This window comes from Caloenas nicobarica, chromosome 5, assembly GCF_036013445.1.
Source record: "Caloenas nicobarica isolate bCalNic1 chromosome 5, bCalNic1.hap1, whole genome shotgun sequence".
Classification (NCBI taxonomy): domain Eukaryota; kingdom Metazoa; phylum Chordata; class Aves; order Columbiformes; family Columbidae; genus Caloenas; species Caloenas nicobarica.
Genome location: NC_088249.1, coordinates 51,945,909 through 51,968,593, shown reverse-complemented (window position 1 = coordinate 51,968,593; position 22,685 = coordinate 51,945,909). Strand labels below are relative to the sequence as shown.

General features: G+C 45.3%; 1 protein-coding gene across 1 annotated transcript; it reads left to right on the top strand.

Annotated features, from left to right (window-relative positions):
- Positions 1–3,513: 3,513 nt before the first annotated feature.
- Positions 3,514–22,685, top strand: TH (tyrosine hydroxylase). The gene is made up of 13 exons (XM_065635989.1): positions 3,514–3,603; positions 9,561–9,770; positions 13,233–13,407; positions 14,205–14,293; positions 14,510–14,577; positions 16,349–16,399; positions 17,405–17,550; positions 17,951–18,086; positions 18,220–18,289; positions 18,586–18,642; positions 19,245–19,340; positions 19,515–19,648; positions 22,526–22,685. The coding sequence occupies exons 1-13, from the start codon at positions 3,514–3,516 to the stop codon at positions 22,683–22,685; spliced, it is 1,482 nt and encodes a 493-aa protein (XP_065492061.1).

Genomic DNA, 22,685 nt, shown 5'->3' with positions numbered 1-22,685 from the left:
CAATGCAGGACTCTCATCACCAGGCAGGGATGGAGGGTGACATATTAGCAGGGATTAAAGAAGAAAAGAGTTATACGCTTAATTTGTCATCCATATAAAGAAGAAGGATTAAAAATCAAGGGCTTTGGGATGAAATAACTAAGTAAAAGAACTGATGAGCTTGAATAAAGTGCTGGATTTCACAAGGAGACGCACAATAAACAATGAGACAAAAGAAAACCAGAAAATATATTTTAAAAAATTCCATCTATTTGTACAATAGTCTCAAAAACTTGTCTGATGTTATCAGCACTTTTTAAAGCCACTGTTTGTCAGAAGAACCTTCACAAGTGATCTCCGAATATGTTACAGCCTGCAGGAAGGCTGGGTAACTCGTTCTGTTCCCACATTTATTAAAGTACTTTACCAAATTTCTCAATTCTTTACATGAACTGACATTTTAAGGCTATCCTTTCAGCAAATTGATTACAAATTTGGAAAACTGGAACTTGCTTTGATGAGTGATTTTAGGTTTATCATCCCTGGCAAATGCTGTTCTAAAGAGACCTTGAAATTAAATCAGTTAGCAAAAAATAAAAGGTCTATCTAAATGTTTTCTCTTTCTGATTTTAAGGTGAGAAAACAGGATGAAGGAAAAGACATTAAATTAAGTATTTTGAAATTTGGTTTTGTCCTAAAAGTAAACTGAAAACCTGAAACAAAAAATGCTGAAATCCCATATTCTACATGCTGTTTTAAAGGTAGTGCAATGCAGAAGAGTTCATCCAAAATTAAAAGTTTCTTTGATAAAAATGTTCAAACCCTATCCAAGGCAGTTTTTCTTTCACAAATGGAATACCAATGAAGCTGGCCAAGTCTTAGCAAGGCTTTTCATTGAAAACACTCCAATTGTAACACTGGCAAAGTCTCGGGTTTTAATTAAACATTTCTTGAGTACTTAGCCTAACTATGGCTTTCTGCACTTAACACCTTTGCAGCTTCATGCTAGACTATCTAATATCACACCCCAGCTTGTCCAGCTACTGTGGTCCACTTCAGCCAGTGGCACCAAATAATCAGCTGTAGGATTGTGCTAATTCATATCCCCCAGCCCGGAGGTGACTGAGCCTGCAGTGCTGCTCCCTGCCCAGCTGCTGGGCAGTGGGGATGACTCAGGACCTGCCTCCAAAATGTTTTCCAAGGAGATCCTATGACACCAGGCAGCATTCCCCTTCATCAGTTTGATGGAGCTTTATTTTGTGTTTTGAGCATCCATGGTTTAGCAGAAGGGAAACAGAAGGTTTAGGAGACTCAGAGGGGATTAGGGATGAAATTAAAGCAAGAGCAAGTGCTACTCTCAGCACAAGAAGTGGTACCTTGCAGCCGTACGCAATGGCTGGGGAGAGAGGAGTCCCGATGGCTGCTTAACTCCTTCCGCTGGTTTCCATTGTACTGAAGAGCAGCGTATCCTTGACACCTGCAATAAGAGAAGCTGCTCCACCTGAGTTTAAATTATTTTTGGCTCACTGCTGGGCCAGATCTTTAGCTGCTGCCAGCTGCTCACTCTAGCTACAACTTCTACAAACCTTTAGCCACTTGCGGCTTCCCAAGGTGCCTTGGTGGGGCTGGAAGTGTTGACCATGCTGTCTGCTCCCTGGTATTCGCAGGAGATGGAAAACATCAAGAAGCTTTGCAGCCCTGAGAAAGTCAATGTGACGTTGATCCTCCAGGGCTTTTGGCACTGCAAAAATCGTCATCACACTGGCACAAGCTCAGCTGTCCCACCATGGGAAGGATGCGCACCCATGCTAATCAGGTGTCTCCAGCAGGCATCTTCCAAAGCAATGCTGCAGTTGGCAAGGTTGTGGGTTCGCTCTCTGGCAATTAGCCATTGAGACGTCACTGGCTTCCCCACCACAGGGATTTGTGCCAGATGGTGGCCTGTTCCCAGCATGGTGGTGGCTCACACAAAGCAGGACCATGCATTCCCACAGCATTTATTTGGGGTGGCAGAGCTGCTGCAACTCCCCCAGGAGGAAAAGACCACTTTTGCTCACAGCGAAGCAGAGTCCCAGGATGGATCCTGAGCTGTCACTGACTGTTATAGCCACAGTGGTCCTTGGGCATTTGGTATCTGTTAAGGAAGCTTCTTTTCCCTAGGTTTCCTGATGCAAGGACTCAAGCATGGATTCCAGAAATTCTTCTTAAATAAATAATTTATTTGCAAGGTACAGCATAAAGCAGCTCAAACAGGTTGCCTCCAGAAGAGGGACTCCCAGCCAAAAAACCCTTGGGCAATTATACCCTTACAATATAAGCTTCCTACCCCTTGTGCATCAATTCAGACCAATTGTAAAGTTAGAGTCTGAGGTCTCTCTGTTCTTCATTGGATCTTTTAATTTCTTATCTCTGTGGGTAGTGGTCTTTTTACTGACCAGACTAGACATCAAAGTCCTGACCTTCAGTTATTATTTTGCACCTGCAGCTGGGGAGAAAAATAAGTTATTGGCAATAAACAAAACATTCTTCTGTTTGTCATCTTCTTTTAGACGTGTCGTTCTTTTACTAATCTCCAGGGATGCAGTTCTCACCAGCGATCAAAAGCTCCCCTTATTTAGTAGCTTGACCTGACTCTGAGGCCTTTTTTGCTTAACAAGAAAGAAAGATCAAAAGTTCACAGCTTGCACTCTAAGCGAACTTACTTGTGCGAAGTGAATTCTATATAAGCAGTTTCTAAACAAGTTCCATAAGAAGCAATATACCAAGTAATTCAATAAGCTGAGGCAGTGTCTTAGGAATTACTGCAAGAGGAGCGAAGCCCTTGGGAAGGCAGGATTGAGAGGATTTTTGCCCATTTTTTTTCTCTAAAGTATCTTTCACCTCTGAGGACTAAAGGGGCCCAATTCTGCTGTCGGGGTTACATGGACAAGCCAAGACATCAGGCTGAGGGAGAGCACTGAAATGCTCAACGTCTGCAGGGGCCAGGCGTTGGGAGGTGAGCACATGAGAAAAGCATCCAGTTCCGCAGCTGCCTTGGGGGAATCGGTGTTATTTTCCTATCCATTTACTGTCTCAATGACAACGCAAACAAGGGGGGAAAAAGGGCTAGAGGGGGCTCTTCCTTCCTTTTATTTGGTCCTTTCACAAATCAAAATCCTTTCTTATACCTCCCAAACTGGAAAAGCAAATGTGTTGGACAGAAACATAGCACAAGAGTGAATTCCATCAAGAAGAATGGAGCGAAAAAAACAGAGTAGAAATCTTTTGGGTGCAGGCAAACAGGTGGGGGGAGTGTCTGGTTTGTGAAGGCAGGGTGTCTGCAATCTTTGTAGCGATTAGATTTAATGGGACAGAAACGTTTCTCTCCTTCACGTCCCCTCCTCCTCTCAGCCCGAGGGAGAGAAAGGAGGGAGGTGATGATGAGGAGGTGGCGGGGGGAGAGAAGATTTGAAAGAGTCTTTGACGTCAGCCCTGCCCTATAAAAAGCTGGCAAGAAGCTAGAAAGCGGAGATCAGAGCTCGTGGAAGAGCAAAGATGCCAACTCCGAACACCTCCACCTCTGCAGCCAAAGGCTTCCGCAGGGCGGTGTCAGAGCTGGACTCCAAGCAAGCTGAGGCCATCATGGTAAGACAAAGCTACTCTTCTTCTTCTTCTACTCTACACTTCTTTCCCTCCTCTTCCAAAAACTGCAGCCTCTCCTGTAGCTATACACAGAGACAGGGAGGGATAGATGGACCAACACTGCCTTTGTGGGAGATTCCGCAGATGGGCACCTCCGGGCTCCAGGCTGGCAAAGGGAAATTACCTGAACAGTTCTACATAGTGGTACATGTGAAATGCAAACTTATAGGTAGATTAAAGCTTGAACTAATGCAACATCCCCCCGCCGGCAACAAAAAGCAAGGCAAATAACCTGTAGACCTAAGGCAGAACTAACAAGGAATCCCCAGTGTGAAAGGGAATTTAAAAACCTTAATGCTCTCCTGATTTCAAGGCAATAAACTGCAGAGATTTCACCTGTTCTAGCATAATGAAAAAGTGTGCCTGTTATTTCAGACATCGTGCGAGGCACAGGCAGTTCAATCAGTTTGTTCACTGCTGCTGTGTCCGCAGTTTCGCTCTCTCCCAGCACATCCTTCTCCCTTTTCTGTTCCCAGCCCTGTCTGATGCTTCTACGCACATCAGGTCTGTACATGTCAGGGAAGGGCGAGGAAAACTTCCTGCTGAGCTGACAAGTGTCTTTAGAAAGCAAAGTTTGGCCAACCTGTTGGACTGACTGTAGGGACGGGGACATTTCACCTCCTAACCCAAATGCCAGGACAGGCAGGAGGAGCCCGGAGACTCCCGGCATGGGATAGTCCTGTGGATCAGGAATATGGCCAGGCTGCGGATGGCCTTGCAGGAGCCAGAGCAGCCCATGGCAGGGGGTGTAGCAGGAGGGGACCCCTCAGGATGCTCGGCAGGCGGACACCTGAGAATCAAGCTAGGTTAGAGAGCAGATGTGCTTGGCAGACGTCTGCAAGGTGACTCCAGCAGGGCAGTAATAGAGCTCCCCGTTTCTCTTCCCTACACGGGCTGCCTTTTTCACCCACTCTCCTCTTAACCCTGCGTGGTGCTCTGACTCAGTAAAATCAGCCACTACATAGGCAGCAAGAGGTGTTTTGTAGAGTGGAGTGTGCTGAAAAGGAATGGAAACATTTAGGAAACAAGGAAGTAAGCTTGCTTTCTCTCATGAATGCAAATGAAGAAAGGCTTCCCTCTCACACAATCATTTTCATTCTAGCAAAATAATGAACACTCAAGTGGTTCTTGAAAACCCAGTATATTCCAGGCTGCTCATCAAATCGGTACTTGAGATGCTTGTTGCTGTCTGGAGAAGGGGGGAGTGTTTGGTTATTACACATTCTGGAGCGCTGCTTTGTGTTTGATGGGAAACGGGCCACTGAACAAAGGGACCAAAGGATTTGGGTTCACCAGGTGCGCTGGCAGCAGTGTGGCAGCCTGCTTGGGGTGAGCGGCTCATCCAGCCTGGGGCAGACATAAAATCTCAGCCCGTCTTTGCATTCCTTCTTTGAATGGAAGTTCTCATAAAAAATAATAATAATTTAAAAAAACCCTTAGCCCTGTTAGGATCACTCTGAAAGCATGCTGCACGCAACGCTTTGCCCTTTGCTCTCACCTAGCACAGGAGCTCTCCACAATCCCATCATTTATTTTACTGGCTTGTAGCAGGCAAGAGGCATGACTCTGCATTTGTATGTGACAGTGCGTGTCCCTGGCATGACCATGAGCAATTGGCCACCCAGCCTCTGCCCACCACCACACCAGCTCCGGCAGGTCTGAGGTGTTCTCTTGCCATTGACCCCTGGGTACCAGCACCCCGCTGCAGGGGAAACTGTCCAAACCGTGGGGAAAAAATGACCTTTGTAATTTCAAAACTCATCTACACCAGCAGGTATTTTACATGTCATCTGGGCCAGGCAAATGCCAAACCCACACTGCAGAAAATTATTTTGTTATGTATTTAGTTTTTCTGCTGCTAACAGTTTTTACAAGACACCCCAAGACTACGACTGGGGCAGGGTTTGGTTACAGAGCACACAAACAGAGCCAGGCAGGAGATGGCAGCTGGAGACAAACCAGCAGGAAGGAGAGCCCAGGGAAGCAGGGGTGGGTCATTACTGTCCTCACGCTGCAGGGAGGGAAATAGTCTTTACAGTCCTTCCTGCTTACTGCAAATAATGAGCCAGGGAATCAAAAGCCAAAGTACTTTAACTCGGAACACAGTACTTTTAATGACACTACTCAGGCTGGGCACTCTGAGCTGCAGAAAATTCAAAAAAGGAAAAACAAACTAACACTTCTTAAGAGGTGAATGACTGTATCAGAATGAGGCCCTGGTTAGGCAAATAAATACTTTGCAAAATCGAATTAAAGTTTTCACTGTAACTAGATATGCACTCAGGGAATTAGTCTTCAAGACAATTTGGAAATACCATGTAATGGCACCTTCCAGAGAAAAGAACGCATCTATCATGGGAGATCAGTTTGGTTAGTTTATATCCCAGATTCCTAATTTCCAGCAAAAGGAGGTAATATCCTGATGAGCGTAAATGTGAGGGGCAGAGGAGAGGACGATGAGATGGGGAGCACACAGCCAGGCAGCCTCTACCCAGCAGAGGACGTGGCAGGCAGGCAGACCCCTCCCAGCACCCTTCTCCCGAGCAAAATTGGGCCTTTCATTTATTTATTTATTTGTTTATTCATGTATTTATTTATTTTTTAAATTTACCCACCCAAAACATGCCAGCATGGAACTAAGCAGCTTCCAGGACCCCTTGATGGGGACCAAAACCCCCTTCTCCTGCCTGCCAGGGGCCACCCAGTCCCAGCTAACAGGTCTGACTTGTTGGGACTGATGCTCCCAGTGCAGCTTTCCAGTTGCAGAAGGTCTACTCACTATTTAAACTCCCCCAGTCAGATTTTAACCTGATTTATAGCTTAAAAGATGGGAATCTAATTTCCATCCTGTCCACCCTAGAAGTAAAATCCTGCTGCACCTCTGCACCTTGGGGCACACTGTGATAAAACATCCTTGGCTAATGCACTACCTGGCTTGGGACTGCTGCAGAGCCCTGTTACCATGGCTAGCACAAGGCTGTTTGCCCTACTTATTGCAGGCACTTTAAAGTAAACACCAGCTTAGAGTCAAACACAGTAGCAATATAAAACACACGGTTAAAGCTGAGCAGATGCTCACAAGCTTTTAAAAGTTATGGCTGAGGACACTTATTAGATGTCTTCTCTCTTAGGGCATGAATACTTTCAATTTAGACCAGCAGCCATATGTGCTTATTTGTTAGAAGGAGTTTTTCTGTGCCACAAGGAATAAAGGGGTTGAAGATCAGCAAATACAATTTCGGAGGGGTATCTTTATTAAAAAATGACTGTATAGAAGTGTGTGGGCTGGCACCTAGATGTGCAGCATTTCTCAGGCTGCATTTAAAAAGTCAGCTTTACACTGCTAAAGCATCCAAGAGGATTTTCATAGGAAACATTAGTTACTGATGGTGGGCTTTGAAAATCAGAGAGAAAATGGGCTTAGTATTTGAGCAGGCTTTTTGAAAGGAAAACATTCTCCAAATTTTCACAAGGTAGGGAAGATATTTTCTAAATATTTTCAATGTAATCAGAGGGAAAACTTCAGCTTGTCTCCCTCTGTATGCAGATGCTGGATGGCTTTATATGCTGCTCCTTCCTTGGTAAAATGTTTCGTTTACCAAGTTCTGGGGGTTTGTCATTTGGTTTGGGCATTGAACACGGAAAATGGGAAACAGCTGAACAACCTCTAAATGGAAACCTGGTTGTAAAAAGAACAGGAACAAATAAGTTAGTATATGAGCTATTTGTATAACAAAAGAAACAGTAGTGATTGAAATGTCACTCCGGTCTTCAAAAAGGGCAAGAAGGAGGACCCAGGCAACTATAGACCGGTCAGCCTCACCTCCATCCCTGGGAAAGTGATGGAACACCTTATCCTTGGTGCCATCTTAAGACATATCAAGGATAAGAGGGTCATCAGGGACAGTCAGCATGGCTTCACCAAGGGGAAGTCGTGTTTGACCAACCTCATAGCCTTTTATGAAGACGTAACAAGGTGGATTGACGATGGCAGAGCAGTGGATGTGGTCTACCTTGACTTCAGCAAAGCATTTGACACCGTCTCCCACAGCATCCTCACGGCAAAACTGAGGAAGTGTGGACTGGATGATCGGGTAGTGAGGTGGACTGCAAACTGGCTGAAGGAGAGAAGCCAGAGAGTTGTGATCAATGGGGCGGAGTCTGGTTGGAGGCCTGTATCTAGTGGAGTGCCTCAAGGGTCAGTTCTGGGACCAATACTGTTCAATATATTCATCAATGACTTGGATGAGGGAATTGAGTGTACCATCAGCAAGTTTGCTGATGACACCAAGCTGGGAGGAGTGGCTGACACGCCAGAAGGCTGTGCTGCCATCCAGCGAGATCTGGACAGGCTAGAGAGTTGGGCGGGGAAAAATTTAATGAAATATAACAAGGGGAAATGTAGAGTCTTGCATCTGGGCAGGAACAACCCCAGGTTCCAGTACAGGTTGGGGAATGACCTATTAGAGAGCAGTGTAGGGGAAAGAGACCTGGGGGTCCTGGTGGACAGCAGGATGACCATGAGCCAGCACTGTGCCCTTGTGGCCAAGAAGGCCAATGGCATCCTGGGGTGTATTAGAAGGGGGGTGGTTAGTAGGTCCAGAGAGGTTCTCCTTCCCCTCTACTCTGCCCTGGTGAGACCTCATCTGGAATATTGTGTCCAGTTCTGGGCCCCTCAGTTCAAGAAGGACAGGGAACTTCTGGAGAGAGTCCAGCGCAGGGCCACAAAGATGATGAAGGGAGTGGAGCATCTCCCTTATGAGGAAAGGCTGAGGGAGCTGGGTCTCTTTAGCTTGGAGAAGAGGAGACTGAGGGGTGACCTCATTAATGTTTATAAATATATAAAGGGTGGGTGTCACGAGGATGGAGCTAGGCTCTTCTCGGTGACAACCAACAGTAAGACAAGGGGTAATGGGTTCAAGCTGGAACACAAGAGGTTCCACTTAAATGTGAGAAGAAACTTCTTCTCAGTGAGGGTGACAGAACACTGGAACAGGCTGCCCAGGGGGGTTGTGGATTCTCCTTCTCTGGAGACATTCAAAACCCGCCTGGACGCCTTCCTGTGTAACCTCACCTAAGTTTTCCTGCTCTGGCAGGGGGATTGGACTAGATGATCTTTTGAGGTCCCTTCCAATCCCTAACATTCTGTGATTCTGTGATTCTATGATTCTGTGAAATAGCTTGTAGCTCACTATAAATACAAACAAGTGACCTAACATGACCCCAGGCACAGTGTTGTGGCATTTTAGGTGCAATTCCAAGTAACAGAAGCCTGTAGGAGTTTGTTGGGACAAAACAAACCTATAGATTGGTTGGAGGAGTTTATTTTTTGGTGTATATGGATGTCGTTCCAATTACACTTCAATGGACAAGCATCCACTTAATGTCAGAAGAAAATGTCACGTTGGATACCGGAAGAAGTTTAGCTAAGCTGCCCTGCTAATACACCTGCAAACAGTTCATGTTTCTAGGCCAGGCCACAGCTGTGGGCTTCAGCTGTCCCTCATAGTGTATCTTTTCTTAGATGACTTCATGTTAATCTAATGCCTCTCCTCTTGAGTTCAGCAAACATCAAAAACTGTGTAAGGTGGTTTCTCATTTTTATTTTTTGAAGGATATTGAAAACTGTTGCTAGGGAAGGTGAGGAGTGAAGCCCACCCTCTAATCATGCTACAAGAATATTTTACACAGATTTTTCCTAAACATCAACATTTCTAAAAGTTCAATTCTTAAGCCTCAGTACTCATTACCAGATGTTTCTCTACAAAGCCAGGCAAGTCAGTCCAAACTTCCTTTCTCTGCTGAGGCACATTGGTCACACCTCACTCAGCTACCAGGGTTGCCTCTGATCTCCCCTGCAGCTCTATCAGAAGTGTTATTTATTTCTGTTCTGCCTTCAGTCTCCGCGGTTCATTGGTAGACGTCAAAGCCTCATTGAAGATGCCAGGAAGGAAAGAGAGGCTGCAGCTGCAGCTGCAGCCACTGATGCCACAGAGTCTACGGAGACCATTGTCTTTGAGGAGAAGGATGGGAGAGCCATGCTGAACCTCTTCTTCATGCTCAAAGGAGCCAAGACTTCACCACTGTCCCGTGCATTTAAAGTATTTGAGGTAAGTACCCAAACTGTTGTACTGGAACCAAGGAATACACTACACATTTCCTGGCTGTTCTGTAAGAAATATCACTTCGGTCAGCTAAAGAAGATCCAGACTAGGTCTGACTACTGCCAATTATCGGTTAATTGTCTGATGTTCCCACAATCATGCTTTACTCATGCCCCAGTGTGGCCTCAATTTCCATCACTAGGAATGCGTCATATCTCTGTCTGGTAGGGCTGTTAAGCTCTGGACTTAACTTCGCTTAATTACTGGAGCCAACCACACAGTTTCACACTCACAGTCCACATCCTTGTGGCTTGTAGAATACTCTGACAGTCCTCTCTACTGCTCAGCACTTCAACTTCATGTGCAGGGCTCTGATCCCATATTCAAAACATGCCATGTGCCCTTTGTGGCTAAAGACCAAACCTGCCTTTCTTGTGGGTCAAGGCTTTGGCAGTCTCTGAACGGCACTGCCACATTTCTTTGATCAAAGAGTTACAGGAACAACTTTCACCCTGGGTGTAAAACCTACATAATGATTTCAAAATAAGCTTCCTACTTAAGGGATGAGTTTGATTCACATGTTAAGGCTTCTGTTGGCTCCCTCCAGAGATGCAACCTGTATATGGTTTTAGTATCAAGGAAAACTGGTAACTAATGGAGCATTTTCCCCTGAGCCAGCAATATAACGTTGCATTATCTAGGATCTCATTACTATGAATGGAAAGACTGAGATAAGTGCTGACTATTTAAACAGTAATCAAAATATGACAACTTGCATTTATGTAGTATATTTTCATCCAGAAAGATTCAAAAGGGTTTTGCAAACCGAGATTCTGAGCCATGTTTTATCTACAGTAGTTTAATTTCATTGACTTCAGCGGGGAGAGGAGAGGACAATTTGTTCCTGTTAATCAGTCACATGGATTGTGAGGGGCCCCTGGAGGTCTCTAGTCCAACCTCCTGCTCGGAGCAGGTCCAGTCACAGCAGGTTGCTCGGGGCCATGTCTGTTGCATTCTGAAAACCACCAAGGTTGAGATCCCACAGTCTCCTTGAGCAGCGTTTGACAGCCTACACGATAAAAAGATTTTATATTTTTGGGTTTTGTTTGCTTGATTGGGTTTTTTTTCTTTTCCCAATGTCCTTGCTTCCAGCTTGAGCCCATTGCCTCTTGTTGTCCCACTGTGTACTTTTGAGACAAATCTCTGTGTTTACATCCTCCCACCAGAACTAGTAGACAGTGACCCAATCTCCCCTGCCCCTTCACTTCTTAAGGCTGAAACAATCCAATTTCCTCAGTCTTTCTTCATATAACATTGTGCTCTGGCCCCATGAGCATCTTGGCAGCCATCCACTATACCTGCTACAACACATCAATATCTTTCTTCTACGGGACATGGTAGTCCAGATGTGGTCTCTGTCATCCCAGATAGAGAGGAGGATTCACTTCCCTTGACCTGTTGTCTGCAGTCTTGCTACTACAATTAAGAATGTGGTTGGCCTTTCTCATCACAAGGGCATGCTGCTAGCTCATATATTAATACACATGATAATTATATAACACCTTCCCCATGAAATGCAACCACTTCTGGGGTGAAAACAGGTCACCAGAAACACTGTACAGCAAACCCACTACCTAACAGCTGTAAACATATAAAAAGTGTGTATTGGGGATAAGTATTTCCCTGAAATTGTAGGCATTCTAGCTATTCATCACCCAAGTAATGCTATCTCTGACAATTTTATGAGAAGTGTTCAAGATCTTCAGCAGTTACAAAATCATACAATCATAGAATCTCCTGAGTTGGAAGCGGCCCACAAGGATCATCGAGTCCAACTCCTGTCCCTGTATATGACAACCCCACAGTTCACACCATGTATCTGAGGGCGTTGTCCAGTCTCTTCTTGAACACTGTCAGGCTTGGGGCTGTGACTACCTCCCTGGGGAGTCTGTTTCAGTGCTCCACCACCCTCTGCGTGAAATTACAAAATATCTTGCATCTTCTCTAGGAGGACTGTTGCAAGAAAAGCTGTTTTCTGGGCAACATATTGTTCTTGTATCAAAACTGAAAGAATCCCAAAGACAAGCTTGTCAGACAAAAGCCTTAGTATTGCCATGGTTGAGGTCTCCTTCCAAAAATGCACAGCTGCCAGATAAGGCATGAAAAATCCATCAGTGTAACATTTCAAATGCAACACACTGCTTAGCGGGTATGAAACATCGAAACGCAGGCTCTTGTACTTGATATATTTTCTGTTACACTGCATTTAAAGTCTATAATCTAAACAATTTTTAAAACATCAAGCAAGAAACAAGGGCAGCTTATGTTCAAATATTATTTGTTTCTTCCTGGAGCAATTTACTTGCTGCATCAAGATCTCTTCTGGTAAAAAAAAAACCAAAAACCTCTTTGAGCTTGTCACAGAGAGGCCTCTAAATATAATAAAAAGACAAGCATGTCAAGCCACAGCAGAGGAAGATTCATTTCCCAGATCCCTCTGGCAATGCAGGTACAAGATATGAAAGCAGACGGGCATAATGACATTTGCCTCATCATGAACCAGGCTGCAGGGAAGCTGGTTTCACTCTGCTATATGTGTTACATGCAGCCAAAGCATAGGTAATGCAATCACAGCTGACAGATTAATGCAAAGGCATTGATTGTTGAGGCGACAATGTAATAGAGAAATTGGTAGGTACATTCAAAAACACAGGCCTAAATTTAATTTACCTGTGGCATCGCATCTGTTCCTTCTCATCTTTTTTGCCTCCAATTAGCAAAAGAAATCATGTCCCTTCCTCTACCAAAGATCTCACAGATACATTGGGAAGGTTGGATTGCCGCCCAGGGATTTGTGCTTGTACTGCCAGTTTTCACTGAGAAAATCTCCACAAATCTACCAAGGCCCTTTGGAAGACTATAGACTCCATCTTGTCTCCTTCTTATTATTTGGGGGCGGTCAATTCTAATGATGGTCCTGAACGATCCCAGTTTTGATAGCGAGCCCCAAATTACCGCCGCCGTGGCCGGGGGCGGGCCGAGCCCCGCCGGTTCAGCACCGCGGCCAGCGCCGCCCGCCCATGCCCGCGCAGCGCCCGCCCCTGCGCGTCACCGCCCGACAACCCCAAACCAGCCCCAAGGCGCCTTCGCCTCAACTGAGAGACGGATGGAAAGGGGGTCATGGGAGGTGGCGTTTTGCCACATCGGTTTCCCCACTTGACGCGATCTTCTCTGCCACTGTGGAAGTCTTCTGTTGATAGTTATTGGCAGGTCTCACTGGTTGTCTGTGCAAGAAGGAAAAACGGTGGAATTAATGGAGAAGTGTGTTTATCCCAAGGGAGGGAAGTAGAAGAAAAATACAAATGGCTGTTCGTCCCAAATGTATCCATATGGACATCTTTGGGAAGCACCAGCAGGTGTTTCAAGTATTGTTTAATGTTTTTGTTCTCCTTCTCCATGTCTTAAAAGACATTTGAAGCGAAAATTCACCACCTGGAGACCAGGCTTAGCCGAAAGCCCCGTGAAGGGACAGCTGAACTGGAGTACTTTGTGCGCTGTGAAGTCCACAGCTCTGACCTCAATACTTTCATTAGCTCCATCAAGAGGGTAGCAGAAGATGTGAGGACCACGAAGGAAGACAAATGTAAGTAACTTAGAAACTGTTTCAGTTTTGTGGACAGGCTGAGCTGTAGAAACAGGGTGGAGATTTTGTTATTCCCAGAAAAACGGAAGGGCTACTGTGTGCTGAATTTGAGCAAAACAGAAAAGACTGCCTCTGGAACACCTGAATCCTGAAAGCCACTTCCCTCCTTGCCCATTTCTCAACTGACTGCAGAGTCCATAGACAGTTCTTCTGCCACCAGATTGAAAAAATAGAAATAGATGATGAAATTTCATGTTTTGTTCACACCTGTCCCACAGAATTTTCCATGCCTACTCCTGTTTTTTATGATGAATGTGAAGTAGTTTCCTAACTATGTGTCAGGAACTCTGTACAGATCCACCACTAAATTACAAGACACCCCCCATGCCATCCTGTTTGGAAGACAGGTGATTCTTACTGTAAAATATCCCTAGAGATCTGCAGCAATCACTCTATGATCAGCTGGACCTCTGGGTTTGTTTTTAATGTGAAGTCTGGAATCTTCAAGTAAAATCCAATTTTCATCTTCTTGTTTGCTTTTGTCACAAAATACTCTGTTGAGAGATGGGCAGGGAAGACATGAAATGGAGATCATGGCATTAGACCTGACTCGAGGACAAGAGTGCTGAGAGTGTGGGACTACTTCCTAGAAGGCACAGCTGTGTCCTGTGTTGTTGTGTGTGTGCATTTGTTACACCAGGTCGGATGTATATTATTCAACCTCACTACTCCTTCTCAGCAGGGGATGCTCCATCTTCGCTTCCACAGCTAGTTTTTATCTTTTTCTTTCCCCACAGTTCACTGGTTTCCCAGGAAAATCTGTGAATTGGACAAGTGCCACCATCTGGTCACGAAGTTCGACCCTGACTTGGATCTGGATCACCCGGTGAGTTAGTCTGTGTGGCCGCCTCCTCACGTGGGAGTCCTGAGCCTTCCCTCAGAAGCAGACATCTGGAGAACACCTATCATTTCAGCTGATCAGAGAACTGTAGTGCAATCACCACCAGGAAAGAAGTTCCTCTAGCCAGTGATGACCTTTGTTGGGTGAGAAGTTTTAGTTACTGATTAAAAATCTTGTCTCTGTTCCTGTTTGTCATCACAGGGCTACGCTGACCAAGCGTATCGCCAGAGAAGGAAATCAATAGCAGAAATTGCTTTTCACTATAAGCAGTAAGTCTCTTTCCTAACATCCATGCAGGGATAATGCCATGCCAATGCAACCTGTTGGGAACTCATTGTGCTACTTACATGAGACATCTTTTATGTTTTGTCTCCCCATTCAGCCTTGCCAGCTCCTTTTGTGTGCCTCTTCTCTCTATGTATTTGGGTTTCTTGTTAATTAAAAAATGTCTGTAGTCATTAATTCATACATTGATAAAACCTGAATAAACTTCCTGCATAACAAAAGGCACGTATAATTCCATCGGATGTCCAACTTCATTTTGAATTGTAGCATCTGTTTTAGAATGACATCTAATCCCAACTTCAGTGTTTCAAGTACTGAAAAAGCTACCACATGCCCAGAAAACTTGTTCCAGTGGTTCATTATCCTGGCTGTGAAAAAATGTGGGGTTTATTTCTAAACTGAACTTTACTAGCTTTAGCTTTCACCCAATGGATCACACATGCCTTTCATCTATTAGATTGAATTCTGCTATCAGGCATTTTTGTTTTGTTTTGTTTTGTTATGAAGGCATTTATAGACTAAGTTGTTCACTTCCTAACTCTCTCTGATAAATTAAATAGATTCCAGTAATGGCCTCATCATTGTCTTATATAGATTTAAGACTATGTCTTGTACTCCCACTTAATATTCCTGTTCTGATATATGCAGTAATAGCACTCAGCCTCTTCCCTACAACATCAAATTGAACTCTAGTATTCAGTCTGGTTTGTAAAATATTCCCTAGATCCTATTCAGTAATACTGCCTTTCACTGTAGCATCTCCCTCTCCAAGCAGGACTTTAAATGTATATTTCTGTAGCAAGCCATATGAAAGCAGGCTATGGAAATTATATGGGTCACCTTCTTGAGCTACTCCTGGAACTAGTGTGATCACAGAATGGCTTTCTGCTTTATTAGGTTCCATGTTCTTTGCAGATTTGAAGCCCAGGATATAGACATTGATGTTTTTATCCTGTACTAATACTAAATGCACAGAAAGTCACTATGTCAGCAGGAGAGTCCTGAGGGACACAGGAAAAAATACTCTCCTAAGATGATGCACCCATTTAAGATGTCTTCTCTCACATCTCATCTGCAGATTGGCATTTATGAGCCCCTGTGTAGCATCCCTTCAGGCTGTTAAAGGAAAAAGAACTATGCTTTATCGCTGTAATATGTGAATATCTCATTTGTTCAAATACAGAGCAGAAGGATTCAGGAAATACAATTGCTAATTATGATGCAGAAAAGGCAGAAGTGTCAGTCTTATTTAATTCCCACTTACAACAGTATTAAGATTTTCTGTCTTTGTGCCCTTAGTCTTACTGACAATATATTTTCCTGCAGTTCAAATGTGTTTAGTTTTCCTTATTTGCTGCTTTTATTTCCCTGTCACTGATTCATTCTTGAAGCCATCAGCCCCCTGAAGTTCAGGCACATGAAATTAATTTATTTTCACACAAAGTTTCTTTTTTTTTCCCAGTGAAAACTTTTTTTTTTAAAAAAATATATATTTATTTAATGTTACGCCTACTAAGCTTTTGCTCATCCCTTGTTCACTTACAACCTCTGGCTAGGCTAATGCTTTTCTCTGTGTTTATGTGTTTGTTGCACCTGTACAAATGACCCAGTACTAAAGCTTCGTCTTTCCTCTCACCCCCTTGTTTGGTTTTAAGAAGAGTGATTGACATGCAGAGCTTCTCCAAAGTGCTTCCTTCTCAAAGGGAAGAGGAGCCTGGCTCTGCTGCTGTCAGTAATGGTGCCTTTGCCTTGCAGCGGGGACCCAATCCCTCATGTGGAGTACACGGCAGAGGAGATTGCTACCTGGTGAGCACTGATTTAATCTGTGACATGTATTTGCTTCACCACTAGAAGTTGGTAATCAAAACCTAAACAGTTAGGATGTGACCTCTTGAAAAATATATCAGGAGTGCAACCATCCCACTTAATGTCTTGTTACAAAAAGCAGTAACTCATTGCATGGTGTTTTCTGGTAGCATCTGCATTCAGGAGATAAGCTCAGACACAAGATGAGTATTTTGGGGTTGTCTTATGCAGGGACAGGAGTTGGACTTGATGATCCTTGTGGGTCCTTTCCAACTCAGGACATTTTTATTCTAGTCTAGTCTAGTCTAGTCTAGTCTACATCCAAAACAGTGATGATCTGTCTCTTCCTTTCTTGGGGCTGCACCAAGAGCACTTCCACACTGCAGCCCCCAGGACTTTCCTCCAAAGGATCCTTCCCAGAGACTGAGGTAGATAAATTGGAGTCCTGCCTCTCTAAGAGCACCTGGCTTAGTAGCAGCCTCCAAAGGGCAGTTATCATAGCTGCAGAAAGAAGTATGAGGCCCATGGTGAATATCTGGATGGTACCTTGCTGGCCCCACTCATGAAAACAGTTCCTTTGAACATGTTTATTTCCAGCAGTATTGCTGCAGGAGTGTCTCTGAAAACAAGGCCGACCAGCTTATATGACCTGAGTACACAGGTTCCTAAACAAGGCCATCTCCTGGTTATATTGACTGTCTTCATAGTGCAACTTCAGGAGGTAACCTACAGGGAACATTTTAATACCAGTTAATATGTTTTATACAATCTTCTGACCTTCAAGGTCAGAAATAGTTCTGTGCAGATACAACTGCTGACTTTGCAGGCTCATTTTAATGTGTGTCTGTATGTTTACATACCCCTATCAATGCACACAGACATAGACTTAGTGGTGGAGAAAGGAGAAAGGACAAGAAACCTGGAGGTTTGATAGTGTATAACGAGAGGACAGGAGAGGACTAAACACAGCAAGCCACTGAATGTCTGCCATCTCTTGTCCTGAAGGAAGGAGGTGTACAGCACCCTGAAGAGCCTATACCCCACCCATGCCTGCAAGGAGTACCTCGAAGCTTTCAGTCTACTGGAGAAATTCTGTGGCTACAATGAGAACAACATCCCTCAGCTGGAGGAGGTCTCCTGCTTCCTAAAAGGTGGGTACAAGCCTGTAGCACCCAGGCCCAGGTTCTGCCAGGGCTCCAGCATGGCGGTGGCAGCTAGAGCCACGAAAGCTGAACTCGAAGGAGGAGTGTGTGGGCAGAGACTTGGGAGGAGAGCTGCTGGAGGCTTGTGTATTGCCCACAGAGGACAGGAGTAGACTCTAGGCAGTGGGGACTGCAGCTAAACACAGTGGGCTGCAACTGAAGGTCAAAACCATAGACAAATGATCCCACTGGCCATCTAAAGAACAGATATTGCTCCCTAGTAGGAGCAGAAGGACTAGGTCTGACACAGCAGAAGCCCTTTTGTTTCCAGCACTGATGCTTTTGCTGTCTGTGCGGGGAACATGGGGCACCAGCACAGCCCCTGCAGAGATGATCTGTGCTGTTTCAGAGAGGACTGGCTTCCAGCTCCGGCCAGTGGCTGGTTTGCTGTCAGCGCGGGACTTCCTCGCCAGCCTGGCATTCCGCGTCTTCCAGTGCACGCAGTACATTCGCCACGCGTCCTCGCCCATGCACTCCCCCGAGCCGTGAGTATCATCCAGCCCCGACCACCTCCGCTGCCTGGGCATCCCACCTGGCCAGCAACTAACCTTTCTCCCTAATGGGCAAACTCTATCTGCTGCTGACTGCCTTCTCCACCTTTCCCCTGGGCATTGGCAGGGATTGCTGTCACGAGCTGCTGGGGCACGTCCCAATGCTGGCTGACAAGACGTTTGCCCAGTTCTCTCAGGTAAGGGGGAAGGGCATAAGGTGGGAACCCAAACCAATCCCATTCTCACCACCTAAGCATTTCTTGTTCCGGGATGTATTTATATTAAACACAATGTTGAGGAGCCCTAGTGATGGACTGAGAATATAGAGTAAAAATATCAGACTCTGCAGCAAAACAGTTTTAATTTGAACACGATGAATCCCCAGCAGATGCACGGCAGTGCAGGGTAACAATATGTGTTGTCTCACAGAAGTAAGACAGAAGCCCTCAGACCAAATCTATCCTGACATTCACCCCTTCCCTTCTCTTCCCAGGACATTGGGCTGGCATCTCTGGGAGCAACTGATGAAGAAATTGAGAAACTTGCAACTGTAAGTTTTCGTCTCTGCTGGATGGGGTCCCTGACCCCTCCAGCAGCACCTCTGTGGTATCAGGGGAACTGGTCCAGCCTAGTCTCCCCAGATCTGCAGGCTCAGAGCCCCTACCTGAGCAGCCCCAGCCCTGCTCTTTCATGGTGATTGTGCAGAGCAGAGATCAGTTAAACAGCAGAGCTCACTTGCACATAAACCCAATTTTCTCAGGCACTAGAGTATCACGAAGTATCATCTTTCTAGTGGCAGCACTGCTGGGACTCTTTGGGATGGGATTAAATGACATCCACTTCCTTTGGCTCTCCCTCTGCAAGGTGACCCATCCTGCTCCAAGGGCACTGAATGGCAGCCCGTGCAATGGCCAGGTGTGCAGGGGACCAGCCTGAGGACTCAGTTTCCATCTCTTCCTGGCATGGCAGCAGTTTAGTTTAGCACTTTGCCGTGGCAGTGATGGGTGCAGGGTAAGGCAAGAGAACAATGTGCCAGGCACCCACTCATTTAAACAAGCCTAGACCCTGGCTGCAATGCAAGGGCTCAGAAGTGACAGGGAGATGAAGAGGTGAAGCTGTGTCCCCTATGCATTTTTCTTTCTCCTTTCACAGCTTTACTGGTTTACGGTGGAGTTTGGACTCTGCAGACAGAATGGGATAGTCAAAGCCTATGGAGCTGGACTTCTGTCTTCATATGGGGAGCTCATAGTAAGTCCCGGCATAATTTGCCTTTCTCTCTGCTCTAGACCCTGTATAGCAAACACCTCCCTCCTCTGCAAAGCTCCAATGACTTTACCTGATCTATTCTCCCTCTCTGTCTATCACATACGTGCTCTCTGATACTCTTAATCTCATTCTGGCATTTTTCCGTTGTGTCCATAGCACTCCCTGTCAGATGAACCAGAGGTGAGGGACTTTGACCCCGACGCTGCTGCTGTTCAGCCCTACCAGGACCAGAACTACCAGTCTGTGTATTTTGTGTCTGAGAGCTTCAGTGATGCAAAAAATAAACTGAGGTAGGACTGGATGGTGAGGGAGACCCAAAGAAAAGGAAATGAATCTATAATATATTGAAGCGGGGCTTGGCATCATGGCCGCTTTCAGTTCAAGGTCTCAGAAGTACTCTGGAAACTGTTGTCAGGTCTGTCAAAGTAAAGCGATTCTCCAACTCCCACAAGGTCCAGCCTCAGCCCCTCGTATTTGCCCAAGAACCCCCCAAAACATGCTGGACTCAAGGGCTTGGGTGTGGAGGAGTGGGATGGAGGCACTTTTGGAGAAAAGACTGAGAACACAAGATAAATCTAGCTTGTATCCCTAGTTCTCATAGGAAGGAGTTACAGACTATCTTCAGTTCCCTGGTGATGTCAAGCAACAAAATTGAGGGCTAGTGGTCCAAAAATTGGAGACTCAAACCACTCACCAGGATCCTCTCTATTTCCTTGATGCAGAAGGGCCAAGTGATTCAGGTCAGGTACTGTCTGTCCCTCACAAGAGCACCCACCAGCATGTGTCCTAAAACATGGACTTCTGCATCATGTGAAAGTTTGCTCTGTGGGTGAAAGTTTTAGGAGAGGGGTGAAGAACTGCTCAAAATGGTGGCATTCAGGATGCAGAGAGACATTTGACTTTCTGAGCAGCTGCTGGTCAACCTATCCTTTTATCATTCAACCAGCAAAAAAATCCCAGGAGTCATTAGTAGCTCATACACAAGCAAAAAAGATTTGCTTGATGTGGATAGTTTTAACCATGGGAAAATAAAAAGGAATGTTTGCCTCCTAGGCTGGTTAACTTGGGCTAGCAGAACTCAGACAGCATCCCAACACGTTAACTGAGTTTCCCTATCCCATGGGACTGCAAATAGAATGGAGAGGGGCAACTCTACCCATGGACATCTATTCAGAAGAGAATTGTCTTGGACAATACTCCAAATTGCCCAAAGAAGGAAAGCTCAGTCCTTTAACATTTGACCAACAGAGGAGAACTTTACCTATACCATTTTGTCTTAGCATAGGAAAGGGGTAGGACGAAACGAAGTATTACACAATGTATATGACATTGCATTTCCTGCAAGTGGGGTAATTCATATAAATAATGTGGTGAGGACTGCTATATTTCAATTTCTGCTTTTATTACCCTCACTTGCACTGTCCATACAACTCAGAGTCCAGCTGCTCAAAAGCAAGCACCTGGGGAGCCTGTCCTCTCACATGCACTAGGCTGCTTTAAGAAAACCACAACTGTTGCCTAATGAGTCATTTCCTTGCATTTAAAAAGGAAAAAATATATCACATACACATCCAAGATTAGGCTAGAGGGTTTTCACAGTGACAAGCACTGTAAATGATCATCTTTAAAGAGCTCAGAGACCACACAGATGTTACTCTCAGTAGTGAAAACATTAAAACATCTATATTTTTTCATTACTGGCAGCTGCCGCCATAGACTTGATTGTCAGTGTTACCTCTCAAGAAAAGCCTCTTTTCCCAGAAATAAAACTTTCCACATGCTCTCAGTGCCCTTCCAGGCACCCATGTCATACTTGTACGCTTCAAAAAGGTGTCATGTGAACACATCCATGTTGGAGGGAACCATTAGAAGATGTACTGTGAGTCATCACTGTGGCTGATAGCATTAAATAAGTGAGGTGAGCTAGACCTTGCCTGGTAGAACTGAGATAAGCCACATATTCTAGGAGGTGGACAGAAAACCCCTCTGTTTGCACTTTTTTTTTTTTTTTCCTCCTACAAGCATGGCAGCTCCCTGCAAGCACGAGCCTGTGGCTTTGGCCATGTTGGCTCTTGGCCCTGTCCGGTATTTTCCTCCAAATCCTGGTAATTCAGGACTAGGCTTCTCCGCGACATTCAGTAGCAGCCAGAGGAGCATCTCCCCGAGAATGGGATGCTCTTCCCCGAGCCCTGCGCCCGAGCAGACCCGCGGTAGCCACAAGAGGGTACCCTAAGCTAAGCAATTCAGGAGCGAAGGGGTGAAGCCTCAGCAGAGCCGAGAAGCATGCCTGTTGCTAGTGCTGTTTGTCCGTTCATTTCCCCAGGCCTTTCCAGCATGAGACTATAGCCATGAGTACCTACATCTAGATTCCCAGGTTCATATTTACACAGCCACTAAACTAACAAAACCCTACTTTGTCAAGTGTACAAATCTTAGTGTTGGAGGTGAACATGAGCAACTTTGGGGAAATCTTACCCTTGACTTGTTTTCACTTGACCATGCACTTCTCCATTAGAAAGGCAGCAACAAGGCCTTGATCTTGAGAGGTTTCAGGTAAAGTCAGGCTCATCACTGAGATCTAGACTCTAGTTGGCTTTGGGTCCAGTAGTGGAACTTTGCTCAAGCACACGGCTCTGGTGATGCTATTCCTATCCTTTTTCCCAGGCCTGAGCTGCAGTCTGTCAAATCTATTCTTAATATGGCTTGCAGATAGTTCTCCCCTCCCCAAGCAGAGATTAGTCAATAAATGAATGTCAGAAAGGATTTAGGAATATAATACTATAATATCAGAGGCTTTCCCTGCAATTAGCTTCTAAATCTCCTTGGCATTTTCAAAAAAGAAAAAAATAAATTAAATTAGAGGATGCCTGGTGATGGCCATGGAGGTGACCAGTACAGTGCATCCTCCAGTTTGATACAAGCCCAGGTGTTCAGCCCACAGAAACCTGCAGTCAGACACACGGTCTTCCTTGCTGAACAGCAGGGATCTCAACTACTGCTATAGGTCTGTGGAGCTGGAAAGGTGGGAAACCAGAGTTTTTTCGCTAACCTAGAAACTCTGCCTATAGAAGGCATTAACTCATTGCGACCTGGGTAAGTGGTGATGGGCAGGAGGGACACTCAGGACTCCTCTCTTGTACCAAACCCTCTCACCCCTTTCCTTGCAGGAACTATGCGGCACACATCAAGCGGCCCTTCTCAGTGAAATACGAGCCCTACACCCACAGCATCGAGCTCCTGGACAGCCCTCAGACGATCTGTCACTCCCTGGAGAGTGTAAGGGATGAGCTTCACTCGCTGATTAACGCTCTCAATGTTATCAGTTAA

Excerpts from the sequence above, each read along its gene's own strand:
- TH (XM_065635989.1), top strand. The coding sequence starts at position 3,514 with ATGCCAACTCCGAACACCTCCACCTCTGCAGCCAAAGGCTTCCGCAGG. Across the intron at positions 18,087-18,219 it reads CCCATGCACTCCCCCGAGCC|GGATTGCTGTCACGAGCTGC; the intron begins GTGAGTATCATC and ends GGGCATTGGCAG. Across the intron at positions 19,341-19,514 it reads CTTCATATGGGGAGCTCATA|CACTCCCTGTCAGATGAACC; the intron begins GTAAGTCCCGGC and ends TTGTGTCCATAG.